At 42.8% G+C, this 15,243-nt stretch overlaps 1 protein-coding gene across 1 annotated transcript in view; it reads right to left on the bottom strand.

The window, feature by feature from the left end:
- Nucleotides 1–302: 302 nt before the first annotated feature.
- wnt4 (wingless-type MMTV integration site family, member 4) overlaps nucleotides 303–15,243 on the bottom strand; it is a gene marked incomplete at both ends in the record, with an annotated part of 36,165 nt that continues 21,224 nt past the window's right edge. Inside the window, 4 exons of the mRNA XM_084167237.1 lie at nucleotides 303–773; nucleotides 871–1,013; nucleotides 1,372–1,503; nucleotides 1,650–1,803. Coding sequence (XP_084023363.1) covers nucleotides 303–773; nucleotides 871–1,013; nucleotides 1,372–1,503; nucleotides 1,650–1,803 — 900 coding nt within the window. The remainder of the gene's footprint in view (nucleotides 774–870; nucleotides 1,014–1,371; nucleotides 1,504–1,649; nucleotides 1,804–15,243) is intronic.

The following is a 15,243-nucleotide window of genomic DNA, read 5'->3' as shown; positions in this document are numbered from 1 at the left end:
GTGAAAATACTCTGTTGTGACTTGGAAAACATATATATGTCTTTTTAGTTGTATACATCCTGTGCATGTGTATCATTTTCCTTTAACATTGTATGAACTGACTGGGAGCGCCCATGTCCTCTGTCCGTCTCAGTCTGTCTGTTCCCGTGGTCTGTTGTGAAAGGACTAGGGGTGGTTTTGAAACGGGGGAAAGGTAAACCACAAACACCCTCCCCCTCTCCCTCCCTCCCACCCTTCTGTGCAGGTGAGAAGGGAGGGATTGGGGTGTTTGTTTGGGTCTCCATTGGGGATTTCCATGGTGATCACCGGCAGGTGTGCATCTCCACCATCTTGCGGCACTGTTTGCACTTGACGTAGCAGCACCAGTGGAACTTACAGCTGCACCTGTCTACCACCTCCACCTCCTCTGTCTGGAAGCCCCGGCCGCAGCACATCAGCTCACAGCCGTCGATGGCCTTCGATGTCCGGTTACACTGCCGCCCCGCCGTACCCAGCATGCCTGGTGTGTGCGGGTCGTGGTCACAGAAGTCAGGGCTGGGGTCAAGGTAGACCAGGTCTTCGTCTGTGTGAGGTTTGAACTGGGAGTTCCGTGGCACCAGGACCTTGGTGGTGCCCACCTTGCGCTGCTCCACCTCTGTGGCGCCGTCAAATTTCTCCTTGATGGCGTTGCCCACCTTGCGGAATGGGGGCATGGCCTTCCAGCAGGTCTTCACCTCACAGGAACCTGACACGCCATGACACTTACACTCCACACGCATGTGGCTCAAGATGGCCTGCAGGGAGACAGAAAGAATCCATGTTTTTATCTCATATCTTTTTCTTTGCTGTTGACTTTGCTATGACATAGTTGATGGTTGTTATATGTCATACCTTCCTCCCGGCCTCATTGTTGTGTAGGTTCATGAGTGCTCTGCTAGGGGACTGTCCTTTACTCCTCTCCCTTACATCAACAAAGGATTGAGAGAAGGCCACTCCATAAGCTATGTTATCACTACAGCCTGACCACTGGAACCCTGAGAGAGAGAGAGAGAGAGAGAGAGAGAGAGAGAGAGAGAGAGAGAGAGAGAGAGAGAGAGAGAGAGAGAGAGAGAGAGAGAGAGAGAGAGAGAGAGAGAGAGAGAGAGAGAGAGAGAGAGAGAGAGAGAGAGAGAGAGAGAGAGAGAGAGAGAGAGAGAGAGAGAGAGAGAGAGAGAGAGAGAGAGAGAGAGAGAGAGAGAGAGAGAGAGAGAGAGAGAGAGAGAGAGAGAGAGAGAGAGAGAGAGAGAGAGAGAGAGAGAGAGAGAGAGAGAGAGAGAGAGAGAGAGAGAGAGAGAGAGAGAGGTCAGCAGTCAAACAGTGTGTACCTACCGTGTGTGTGTGTCCGTGTCCTACCTTCTGGACTGACTCCGTGGACGTTGTGGTCACAGCCACATTTCTCCAGCTCTCCGCTGCTGCAGGCCCGGGTCACAGCGAACGCCACACTGGCTGCTGAGATGGCATAAACAAAGGCTGCCTCCCGAGTGCCTGTCAAAAACACACAGGCCAACGTTAAACACACTGACTATCTGTCAGTCACCGTCTGCATGATGACCCTGAAATGCCAATGTTTTTATCCTGAGAAGTTATTAAGTAGATTTATTCTCAAATGAGTTCTTGATACTGAGCCGTACCCTGTGTGACAACCTTGCCGAAGACAGGCATGGTTTCAAGGGTGGAGCAGTTCCATCGGCGGTTCCGGAACTGAAACTGGCACTCGTCTATGGCTAGCTGAGCCCCACGCCGAACAGCATCCATCACTTCCACATTGCGCTTACAGATCTGCACCTGGTTAGAATAATGATCATAATATTACAGATCTGTATCTGGTTAGAATAATGATCATAACATTACAGATCTGCACCTGGTTAGAATAATGATCATAACATTACAGATCTGTGCCTGTTTAGAAGAATGATCATAACATTACAGACCTGTACCTGGTTAGAATAATGATCATAACATTACAGATCTGCACCTGGTTAGAATAATGATCATAACATTACAGATCTGTGCCTGTTTAGAATAATGATCATAACATTACAGATCTGTACCTGCCCATACAGAGAAAAAAATACATTTCAATATATTTAACGTCACGTAAAATGTATTTCAAAAATATAAACGCAACTTGCGACAATTTCAACGATTTTACTGAGTTACAGTTCATATTCAGAAATCAGTCAATTGAAATAAATTCATTAGGCCTTAATCTATGGATTTCACATCACTGGGCAGGCATGGGTGGGCCTGGGAGGGCATAGGCCCACCTGCTTGGGAGCCAGGCCCAGCCAATCAGAATGACTTTTTCCACCGAAAAGGGCTTTATTACAGACAGAAGTAGTCATCAGTTTCATCAGCTGTCTGGGTGGCTGGTCTCAGACGATCCCGCTGGTGAAGAAGCTGGACGTGGAGGTCCTGGGCTGGCATGGTTACACGTGGTCTGCGGTTGTGAGGCCGGTTGGATGTAATGCCAAATTCTCTAAAACGATGTTGGAGGCGGCTTATGGTAAAGAAATGAACATTGTGTCATGTATAGTAACCCTAGGTGTAAAATAGTAAATAATGGCTATTTCTCAGAAAGTTTTAAACTGTCAAGAGGAGTGAAACAAGGTTGTCCACTATCGGCATATCTATTTACTGTGGCCATCGAGATGTTAGCTATTAAAATCAGATCCAATAATAATATCAGAGGATTAGAAATACAGGGCTTAAAAACAAAGGTGTCATTGTACGCTGATGATTCATGTTTTCTTTTAAATCCACAACTAGAATCCCTCCACAGCCTCATAGAGGATCTAGATACATTTTCTAACCTCTCTGGATTACAACCAAATTATGACAAATGTACTATATTACGTATTGGATCACTAAAAAATAAAAATTTTACATTACCATGTAGTTTACCAATAAAATGGTCTGATGGTGATGTGGATATACTCAGAATACATATCCCAAAGGAAATAAATGATCTCACTTCAACACATTTTAATAGAAAGTTAGCAAAAATGGATAAGATCTTACTACCATGGAAAGGAAAATACCTGTCAATTTGTGGAAAAATCACCCTGATTAACTCTTTAGTATTATCCCAGTTTACCTATTTGCTTATGGTCTTGCCTACGCCTAGCGAACAGTTTTTTAAATTATATGAGAAAAAAATATTCAATTTTATTTGGAACGGCAAGCCAGACAAAATTAAAAGGGCATATTTATATAATGAATATGAATTCGGAGGACAGAAATTATTAAATATTAAAGCATTAGACCTATCACTAAAAGCTTCAGTCATACAAAAGTTATACTTAAATCCGAACTGGTTCTCAAGCAAATTAGTAAGATTGTCTCACCCAATGTTCAAGAAAGGCCTTTTTCCCTTTATTCAGATTACAACAACTCATTTGCAGTTATTTGAAAAGGAAATCATCTCCCAAATATCACTATTTCTAAAACAAGCCATAGAAAGTTGGTTGCAATTTCAATGTAATCCTCCAGAAACGACAGAACAAATATTGTGGTTAAATTCAAATATACTAATTGACAAAAAACTGAATGTTTAAAAAAGGTATAATCTTCGTAAATGATATCATCGGTAGGACTGGTGTAGTTATGTCGGACATGCAGCTAACAAAAACATATGGAAATGTCTGCTCTACCCAAAATTACAACCAAATAATTGCAGCCTTACCGCAAAAGTGGAAGAGGAAAGTGGAAGGGGGAGAAAGTAAGGAACTTGTCTGTCGGCCTTTCATTAAAGAACATAATTGGTTAAGGAAAACTGTGATAAATAAAAAAGTATATCAGTTTCACTTAACCCTCCCGTTGTCCTAGGGTCAAAATGACCCGCCACTGTGTTGAACCAACTTTATTTAATTTTTATATTTTTGGGATCATTTGTGAGAAGGAGGCAGTGAGACTTTAAAGAAAGTATCACTGCCTCCTTCTCACAAATGATCCCAAAAAAAAAATTGTTTTAATAAAGTTGGTTCAACAAAGTGGCGGGTCATTTTGACCCTAGGACAACGGGAGGGTTAAGGACCAAAGGATTGACAGCCGTCCCATATAGATTGCAAAATAGTTGGGAAGAGATCTTTGACGTACCGATCCCATGGCATAGTGTTTATGAACTGACACGCAAAACGACACCGGATTAAAAAATTAGAATCTTTCAATTTAAATTATTATATAAAATTCTTGCTACCAATAGAATGTTATTTATATGGGGGATACAATCTTCCCAGCTCTGCAGATTTTGCTGTGAAGAGACAGAATCATTAGATCATTTGTTTTGGTTCTGTCCATTTGTAGCTTGTTTTTGGACACAGGTCCAGGAATGGCTGAAGGATTGCAATATTTACCTGGAGCTAACCTTGCAGATAGCATTACTGGGTGATCTGAAAAGTCATAGCCAATCGATCAATAATATAATAATACTTTTAGCAATCTGTAGAAGCAATGAGAATAGAAAGGTTCAGAACTTTTGTAAAACATCACAGTACGGTTGAAATATATATGGCAAATAGAAATCCTATATGGATGGTGTTAAGAGATAGATGGGAGGTATTGAATAGAGTTGAAGGATGGGACTACTAACAAATAACAACAAATAATAACAAAGATAGCTAATAATGTAAGCATACTGTGTCCATAATAAGTATATAGGTTGTATGTTGGGAGCTTTTGGGAAAGAGCACAGTTAGAAAGATATGGCATATAGAAGCAAACCGGATGGACATCATGAAAATGATCGGAGAGGTTGAGAGTAGAAGTAGTTCAGGAGCAAAAAAAATAATAAAAAAAATATATATATAATAGAATTATTGTAAAATTAACTGTGTCCATAAGGTGTAGATAGTAAGTATAGACCGGAAGTAGAGGCCTGGGCATTGTTGTTCACTAATTTACTCCAAGTAGGGAAAGAATGGCGGGGTTGAAAAGTAATAAAGGGGAGTATATATATAAAAAACATGGGGGATTGGAAGTGATGCAGACAATTACATTGATAGAAGATACAATCTATCTGCAATATTAAGCTGATCCATCAAAAAAATTGAAAGAAAAAAAAAGAAAAAAAAAGAAATGAACATTAAATTATCTGGCAACAGCTCTGGTGGACATTCCTGCTGTCAGCATGCCAATTGCACACTCCCTCAAAACTTGAGACATCTGTGGCATTGTGTTGTGTGACAAAACTGCATATTTTAGACTGGCCTTTTATTGTCCCCAGCACAAGATGCACCTGTGTAATGATCATGCTGTTTAATCAGTTTCTTGATATGCCACACCTGTCAGATGGATGGATAACTTGGCAAAGGATAAATGCTCACTAACAGGGATGTAAACAAATTTGTGCACAACATTTGAGAGAAATCAGCTTTTTGTGCATATGGAACATTTCTGGGAACTTTTATTTCAGCTCATGAAACATGGGACCAACACTTTACATGTTGCGTTTATATTTGTGTTCAGTATAGATACATTTGCATCTTTGCTAAACTTCATGTAATGCCTGACAATATTCCAGAAATGCATAGCTATGACATCTAGTCTACAGGGTGGCCAAAGTGGTTCCTAGTTCAGCTTCTTAAATTACTCTTTACGTACTGATCAATGGAGATACTTTTTGGGCCACCAAGCCAAAACTTTGGCAGTGATATAATTTTAATTGTGATGGTGAGTAAAAAAAACTGTTTGATTTCACCTCATTTTAACATTCTGTCATAAAGAGAACAAGTTCAATGTCACACCCTGGTGTTGGGACTCATTATTGTTTATCCAGGGTGTGTGCAGGCTATGTGTTTGTGTTCTATGTTGGGTGTCTAGGTTGTTGTTTTTCTAGGTTTGTTCAATGACTCCCAATCGGAGGTAACGAGTGTCAGCTGTTCGGCTCGTTATCTCTGATTGGGAGCCATATTTATTTCTGTATGTTTTCCTGTGGGGTTGTGGGTTTTTGTTTCCGTTACGGTGAGTGCACCGTGGAACTTCATGATCGTGGTTTATTGTTTTGTCGTGCTTTAACTTAATAAAGTCTACGATGTTCACTCAACACGCTGCGCGTTGGTCTGCTCCTTCACACGATCGTGACAGAAAAACCCACCATAAGAAGACCAAGCAGCGTGTCAAGCGGCAACAGGACCCAGCTCCTAAGGATTCATGGACATGGGAGGAGATTCTGGATGGTAAGGGGCCTTGGGCACAACCGGGAGAATATCGCCGTCCTCGTGAAGAGCTGGAGGCAGCTAAAGCCGAGAGGCGGCGATATGAGGAGGCAGCAAGGAGGCAAGACTGGAAGCCTGTGGGTACTACCCAAGAATTTCTTGGGGGGGGGCTAAGAGGGAGTGTGGCGAAGTCAGGTAGGAGACCTGCGCCTACTCCCTGGACTGACCGTGGAGAGCGAGAGTACGGGCAGACACCGTGTTACGCAGTTGAGCGCATGGTGTTTCCTGTACGCAGGCATAGCCCGGTTCGGTACAGTCCAGCTCCACGTATCGGCCGGGCTAGATTGAGCATTGAGCCGGATGTCATGAAGCCGGCCCCACGCATCAGTCCACCAGTGCGTCTTCTCGGGCCGGCGTACATGGCACCAGCCTTACGCATGGTGTTCCCGGTTCGCCCACATAGGCCGGTGCGGGTTATTCCACCTCCCCGTACTGGTCGGGCGACGGGGAGCATCAAGCCGGGTAAGGTTGGGCAGGCTCAGTGCTCAAGGGGGCCAGTACGCCTGCACGGTCCGGTATTTCCGGCGCCACCTCCCCGCTCCAGCCCAGTACCACCAGTACCTACACCACGCACCAGGTTTCCAGTGCGTCTTCAGAGCCCTGTGTCTCCTCCACGCACTGGCTCTATGGTGCGTGTCTCCAGCCCTTTACCACCAGTGCAGACACCACGCACCAGGCCTACGATGCGCCTCAGACGGCCAGAGTCTGCCGTCTGCCCAACGGGGCCTGAACTGTCCGTCTGCCCAACGCCGTCTGAACTGCCCGTCTGCCCAACGCCGTCTGAACTGTCCGTCTGCCAAGAGCAGCCAGAGCCTTCCGCCAGACAGGATCAGCCAGAGCCTTCCGCCAGACAGGATCAGCCAGAGCCTTCCGCCAGACAGGATCAGCCAGAGCCTTCCGCCAGACAGGATCCGCCAGAGCCGTCCAGCCGGGATCCGCCAGAGCCGTCCAGCCGGGATCCGCCAGAGCCGTCCAGCCGGGATCCGCCAGAGCCGTCCAGCCGGGATCCGCCAGAGCCGTCCAGCCGGGATCCGCCAGAGCCGTCCAGCCGGGATCCGCCAGAGCCGTCCAGCCGGGATCCGCCAGAGCCGACCAGCCAGGATTCGCCATTCAGCCTGGTACTGCCCCTTAGTCCGGTACTGCCCCTTAGTCCGGTACTGCCCCTTAGTCCGGTACTGCCCCTTAGTCAGGTGCTGCCCCTTAAACCGGTGGGGGTCATTTGGAGGAGGCTACATAAGCGGGAAGTGACTATGGTGGGGTGGTGGTCTAGGCCGGAGCCAGAACCACCACCGTGGACAGACGCCCACCCAGACCCTCCCCGAGACTGTATGCTGGTGCGCCCGGAGTGCGCGCCTTTAGGGGGGGGTACTGTCACACCCTGGTGTTGGGACTCATTATTGTTTATCCAGGGTGTGTGCAGGCTATGTGTTTGTGTTCTATGTTGGGTGTCTAGGTTGTTGTTTTTCTAGGTTTGTTCAATGACTCCCAATCGGAGGTAACGAGTGTCAGCTGTTCGGCTCGTTATCTCTGATTGGGAGCCATATTTATTTCTGTATGTTTTCCTGTGGGGTTGTGGGTTTTTGTTTCCGTTACGGTGAGTGCACCGTGGAACTTCATGATCGTGGTTTATTGTTTTGTCGTGCTTTAACTTAATAAAGTCTACGATGTTCACTCAACACGCTGCGCGTTGGTCTGCTCCTTCACACGATCGTGACATTCAACTTCATAGAAAACATGTTTTCCATCTCAAGAGGGGAAAAAAAGACTAAGTGTCTCTCTACAGCTTAATGAAATGATGAAAATAATCTAGTGCTCAAGATCAGGCACTAGGCTGTTTTTTAAAATGATTTTATTTGTGTTTTTATCGATTTAACCCCAAAACAATACATTCTACAACGCTCCACAATATATCAACGTGTAGGTCTAGGTCTTGTGCTGCCAGTAAGGGGTATTATACAGTGGATGTTTCTTTTGAAATAAATCTTTAAAAAGGAATAGTTTTACCATATTAAAACAAGAGTTCAGTTCACATAACAGGATTGACCTTAAAATGAGGGACAGACGTAAATGGATCACTAATCACATGAAATAAATAATAATATTCAGGAATAACTTAGTCAAAGCAACAAAATAACTAGGGCTTTACAATGATGGTGAAAACTTAGAGTATTTTGGGGGGTTATTGGGTTAAAATCTTCCTAGAAGTCAAAGAGGGTGCACGGAAGGACATGGTAAAATGCTGAATTTTGGCACTTTAGCAAGTCTTTATTAATATTGAAAATCAGATTTATTGAATTCTCCACGTGGTCTATATTACAGTTTTTTCCAACTGCTTACACACAATCTTTTCATGTCACACGATTTTTGAAACCTCTCACTCAAAGTGCAAAACTACACACCAAATCTCCAAAACCATAAGCTATTTCTCAGCCTTTGACTCAGTTGTCAATTGCATAAAACACTTTTTTCAAAACACTACACACAATTCTCTACCTAAAACACAAAAATCTAACAGGAAGTGACTTGCTTTCCTTTTCCAAACACAACCAATCAAAATGCTACACTTATTCACCAGGTCAAACACACTCTCCTCGAATGTTCAAACACTAATTGCTTTACTGATCACTAACCAATCACTGCTTTACTGTAGTATAGGACTGTTTTGAACAATGGATGCCAACAATGGACAGAGAGCAAGAGGAGTAGGAGGGAGAGGCAGGGGACAACAACGAGGACAAATTCAAAGATGAAGAGTTGAAGGAGGAGGAGGAGGAGGAAGAGGAAGAGGACGAGGGCAAAGAAGAGAAGGAAGGAGAGCCATCTCTGATGAGATTAGGGCAACACTTGTTGATCATGTGATCAACCACGGTTTGACCATGAGAGAGGCTGGACTGAGAGTCCAGCCCAACTTGAGTCGATTTACAGTGGCGTCCATAATTCGAACCTTCAGAAATGAGAACAGGTATGCAACTATCTAATGACTATTTTAGCATTAGAGTAATGTACTGTAAAATACGTATGACTGCATAGTATTGCATAAACATTTGTAACTCTAAGCCATCCATTTACTGCACTGCATTGAATGAATGAGGTTGGTTATCATGCTGTACTACATTTTTGTGTACATTGTTTACAGTTCCTATGCTGAACACATACTGTGTTTGAATTCTGTACAGAGTGGAAAGGCAAAGACATCATGGAGGACGAGGACGTTTGTTTACAGATGTACAAGAGACTGCAATTATAAATATGGTTTTGGCCAACAATGCAATTAGGATTTGAGAGATAAGAGAGCATATCTTGAATAATGACACCATATTTACAGTTTTTTTGGATTGCTTACACACTAAAATTAAAAGTAGTACACTATTAGCAAAACCTTACACTCAAGAAGCAAAACATCAGCCCATATTTGCACAACTATAAGCACATTGTCAACCTTACACTTGTTGCAAAACTCTACACACAGTGATTTGCAAAACACTAAACACACTTAACATACATTACACACAAAAATCTATCATGAAGTCACGTCCTTGCAATACCAAAGCACTGACTGTCAAATTACCACACCGTCCAACCAATTGGTTCAACACAGTCATCAGGTGTGCAAACACTCGTTTGCTTAATTGTAGACACACCAATCAGGTGTATAAGCACTATAAAAAGTAGCAGGTGAGTTCATCGGTCTTCAAGCACAATGGAAAGAGTCAGAGAAAGAGTAAGACGAGGAGGAGGAGGAGGAGGAGGACGACGAGGAGAACGAGGAGGAGGACGAGGAGAACGAGGAGGACGAGGAGGACGAGGAGGACGAGGAGGACGAGGAGAACGAGGAGGAGGACGAGGAGAACGAGGAGAACGAGGAGGACGAGGAGGACGAGGAGAACGAGGAGGACGACGAGGAGAACGAGGAGGAGGAGGAGGAGGAGGAAGGGGAGGAGAACGAGGAGGAGGAGGAGGAGGAGGAAGGGGAGGAAGAGGAAGAGGAAGAGGAAGAGGAAGACAAGAAGGTGCTCAAAGAGGACCGAATCTGACAAATGAGATCCGCGCAACACTGGTTGACCACATTGTCAACCACGGCCTGACGCTGAGGGAGGCTGGACTGCGAGTACAGCCAAATCTAAGCCGATATACAGTGGCAAGTGTGATGAGAACATTTCGACTGGAAAATAGGTATTGTAAAAATATCATCATATCAAAAACATCTGCACGGTTTCAGTAACTGCTTACAGTACTATATTCTATGCACTATCAGCACTTCTGTTACCTTTTCCTGTGAAATTACTGTACTATTGTATACTGTTTTTTTTTCTACATAGGATTGAGGGTCAGGGACGACAAGGGGGAAGGCCTCCTATGTTCACAGAACAGCAAGAGAGGGAGATAGTAAACATGGTTTTGGCCAACAATGCTATAACACTCAAGCAGCTCCAAGCTAACATTGTCAATAACCACGCCATTTTCAACGATATCCATCAGGTCTCAACATCAACACTGGCACGCATCCTAAAAAAAAAACATATTCAAATGAAGCAAATTTATCGAGTGCCTTTCGAGCGCAATTCCGAAAGGGTGAAACGACTGCGGCATGATTATGCAGAGGTATGTATTCACTTTAGCAGTGTGATCTTGCATACTGTCTCATAATCTTTTACTGTACTGTAATATGTATACTAGATCTACACTGAACTACACAATTTTGCCTGACACTGTTTTTCAGAGAGTTTTACGAATGGATGGAGAGGAGATCCAGCATGAGTTCATTTACGTAGATGAGGCTGGGTTCAACCTGACGAGAACACGAAGGAGGGGAAGAAACATCATTGGCCACAGGGCTATAGTCAATGTCCCAGGGCAACGTGGGGGTAATATAACACTCTGTGCAGCCATTACACAGAATGGGGTCCTCCACCGCCATGCCCATATGGGCCCTTACAACACAGCACTCATACTTACATTCTTGGACCAATTGCACAACATAACAGCAGCAAATCAAATCGATCATATGCAATACATTGTTGTCTGGGACAATGTGTCTTTCCACCGCTCTGCTCTGGTTCAGAACTGGTTTCAGCAACATCCACATTTCACCGTCCTATATCTTCCACCATACTCTCCATTCCTCAACCCTATAAAATAGTTTTTCTCGGCATGGCGGTGGAAGGTATATGATCTCCGTCTCCAGGCTGAGGTACCCCTCATCCAAGCCATGGAGGAGGCCTGTGACCAGATGGAGGTAGCAGCAATGCAAGGATGGATTCGTCATTCAAGACGTTTCTTTCCAAGGTGTCTTGCTAATGACAACATTGCCTGCGATGTTGATGAAATTCTCTGGCCAGATCCAGCTAGGCGAAGAGACAATGTCTAGTTATTTTTTTAAATCTTTTTTGAACTTACAATACGTAAAGTGACGTTTGGTTACAGTATTATGAATCTCCATGTCAACATTTTGGGCGTGTTGAGAAATAAATGAGTTTCTTCAGTCTGCAACATTGGTCTTGTGTAGTGTTTGGTGAATTTACATTATATTTGTACTTTGTTGAGAGTAGCCTACTCTAATCATAGGGAAGTAGAAGTGCTAAAAGTGTTTTAGGTTTATCACAGCAGAGTGTAACTCGTGCAAACAGAGTATAGTAATGTGAAACGTGTGTGTTTCATATGGTAACAAAGTGTGGTTTTTAAAAAGAAGTGTATAGTTTTTACAAGAGTGTTTAATTTTGCAAAGGATCTGTAGTGTTTTGCTAATTGGGTGTGTGGTTGTGCTAATTGTGTGTAGTGTTTTGAAAACACGGGCCCTGTTTTGAAAATCGTGCTTAAGCAATCAAAAAAAACTGTAAAGGGCACTTCATTTAATATAACAGGCTTTTAAAATAAATGTGTGCCTAATTTCTACTTAACGCAAAAGGCACTCAATTCGTGGAACGACCCAGTACACATTAAGTTCTGCCGTTGGACATTGGTTACAATGTTCTCCTCAAGTTCGTTTGTTTATTTTGCATGGAGTCACTCACTACATGACCGATAATGTATCATGTTTGTAGTCATTTGTGTAGTCATTTAAATGTATTTAAATGCATGTTAGCGCTTTTGGTATGTGTCAAGTACAAATAAAAATGCATTTTGACCAAATATATTGTAGCGGCGGCAGCCTATTAGAATACTTGGAGGCGTGGCTTGTTTGTGGCGTGGCCTCCCATGAGCTGGATTGTCACGCCAGTTAATCAGTTATGTTGTGTTCTATGGTTAAAGTTTAAGGTTGTACACTGCCAGTTCTGGTTCTGTAGTCTTAAAGAGCCTATTAAAGTCTCATTATTAATACAGTCACTGTTTTGTTACAATATGATATGGCCAGTTTTTTGTATTTGCCATACATTTTACTTACATGTGAAAATATATTCTAAAATACGTTCCTTAATGTATTTCAGAATGTCTTTTGAAAAGCATTTTCTGATTCATTTAACATATATTGTGAGATACATTTTACATAAATGTATATATACAGTTGAAGTCGGAAGTTTACATACACTTAGGTTGGAGTCATTAAAACTAGTTTTTCAACCACTCCACAAATTTCTTGTTAACAAACTATAGTTTTGGCAATTGGTTAGGACATCTACTTTGTGCATGACACAAGTAATCTTTCCAACAATTGTTTACAGACAGATTATTTAATTTATAATTCACTGTATCACAATTCCAGTGGATCAGAAGTTTATATACACTAAGTTGACTGTGCCTTTAAACAGCTTGGAAAATTCCATAAAATTATGTCATGGCTTTAGAAGCTTCTGATAGGCTAATTGACATCATTTTAGTCAATTGGAGGTGTACCTGTGGATGTATTTCAAGGCCTACTTTCAAACTCAGTGCCTCTTTGCTTGACATCATGGGAAAATCAAAAGAAATCAGCCAAGACCTCATAAAAATAATTGTAGACCTCCACAAGTCTGGTTCATCCTTGGGAGCAATTTCCAAATGCCTGAAGGTACCACATTCATCTGTACAAACAATAGTACACAAGTATAAACACCATGGGACCACGCAGCCGTCATACCGCTCAGGAAGGAGACGCGTTCTGTCTCCTAGAGATGAATGTAATCCTTCTACCCCCCCTTACCCCACCCCAAAAAACAAAAAACAAAAAAACATATTGTAAAGTGGTTATCCCACTGGCTATAAGGTGAATGCACCAATTTGTAAGTCGCTCTGGATAAGAGCGTCTGCTAAATGACGTAAATGTAATGTACTTTGGTGCGAAAAGTGCAAATCAATCCCAGAACAACAGCAAAGGACCTTGTGAAGATGCTGGAGGAAACAGGTACAAAAGTATCTATATCCACAGTAAAACGAGTCCTATATCGACATAACCTGAAAGGCCGCTCAGCTAGGAAGAAGCCACAGCTCCAAAACCACCATAAAAAAGCCAGACTACGGTTTGCAACTGCACATGGGGACAAAGATCGTACTTTTAGGAAAAATGTCCTCTGGTCTGATGAAACAAAAATATAACTGTTTGACCATAATGACCATCGTTATGTTTGGAGGAAAAAGGGGAATGCTTGCAAGCCGAAGAACACCATCCCAACCGTGAAGCACGGGGGTGGCAGCATCATGCTGTGGGGGTGCTTTGCTGCAGGAGGGACTGGTGCACTTCACAAATAGATGGCATCATGAGGAAGGAAAATTATGTGGATATATTGAAGCGACATCTCAAGACATCAGTCAGGAAGTTAAAGCTTGGTCGCAAATGGGTCTTCCAAATGGACAATGACCCCAAGCATACTTCCAAAGTTGTGGCAAAATGGCTTAAGGACAACAAAGTCAAGGTATTGGAGAGGGCATCACAAAGCCCTGACCTCAATCCTATAGAAAATGTGTGGGCAGAACTGAAAAAGCGTGTGCGAGCAAGGAGGCCTACAAACCTGACTCAGTTACACCAGCTCTGTCAGGACGAATGGGCCAAAATTCACCCAACTTATTGTGGGAAGCTTGTGGAAGGCTACCCGAAACGTCTGACCCAAGTTAAACAATTTAAAGGCAATGCTACCAAATACTAATTGAGTGTATGTAAACTTCTGACCCACTGGGAATGTAATTAAATAAATAAAGCTGAAATAAATCATTCTCTCTACTATTATTATGACATTTCACATTCTTAAAATAAAGTGGTGATCCTAACTGACCTAAGACAGGGAATTTTTATTAGGATTAAATGTCAGGAATTGTGAAAAACTGAACTTAAATGTATTTGGCTAAGGTGTATGTAAACTTCCGACTTCAACTGTACATTCCTTAATACAGTGGCTTGCGAAAGTATTCACCCCCCTTGGGATTTTTCCTACATTGTTGCCTTTCAACCTGGAATTAAAATGGATTTTTGGGGGGTTTGTATCATTTGATTTACACAACATGCCTACCCATTTGAAGATGCAAAATATTTTTTATTGTGAAATAAACAAGAAATAAGACAAAAAAACAGAAAACTTGAGCGTGCATAACTATTCATCCCTCCAAAGTCAATACTTTGTAGAGACACCTTTTGCAGCAATTACAGCTGAAAGTCTCCCGGGGTATTTCTCTATAAGCTTGGCACATCTAGCCACTGGGATTTTTGCCCATTCTTCAAGGCAAAAATGCTCCAGCTCCTTCAAGTTGGATGGGTTCCGCTGGTGTACAGCAATCTTTAAGTCATACCACAGATTCTCAATTGGATTGAGGTCTGGGCTTTGACTAGGCCATTCCAAGACATTTAAATGTTTACCCTTAAACATTTTACATTTTAGTCATTTAGCAGACGCTCTTATCCAGAGCGACCTACAGTTAGTGAGTGCATACATTTTCATACATTTTCCTATTTTCAACCACTCGAGTGTTGCTTTAGCAGTATGCTTAGGGTCATTCTCCTGCTGGAAGGTGAACCTCCGTCCCAGTCTCAAATCTCTGGAAGACTGAAACAGGTTTACCTCAAGAATTTCCCTGTATTTAGCACCATCCATCATTCCTTCAATTC

The sequence above is a fragment of the Coregonus lavaretus genome, assembly GCF_964263955.1.
Source record: "Coregonus lavaretus genome assembly, chromosome: 8".
NCBI classification, from domain to species: domain Eukaryota; kingdom Metazoa; phylum Chordata; class Actinopteri; order Salmoniformes; family Salmonidae; genus Coregonus; species Coregonus lavaretus.
The sequence above is the reverse complement of the archived record's forward strand: the minus strand, read 5'-3'. Positions and strand labels throughout refer to the sequence as shown.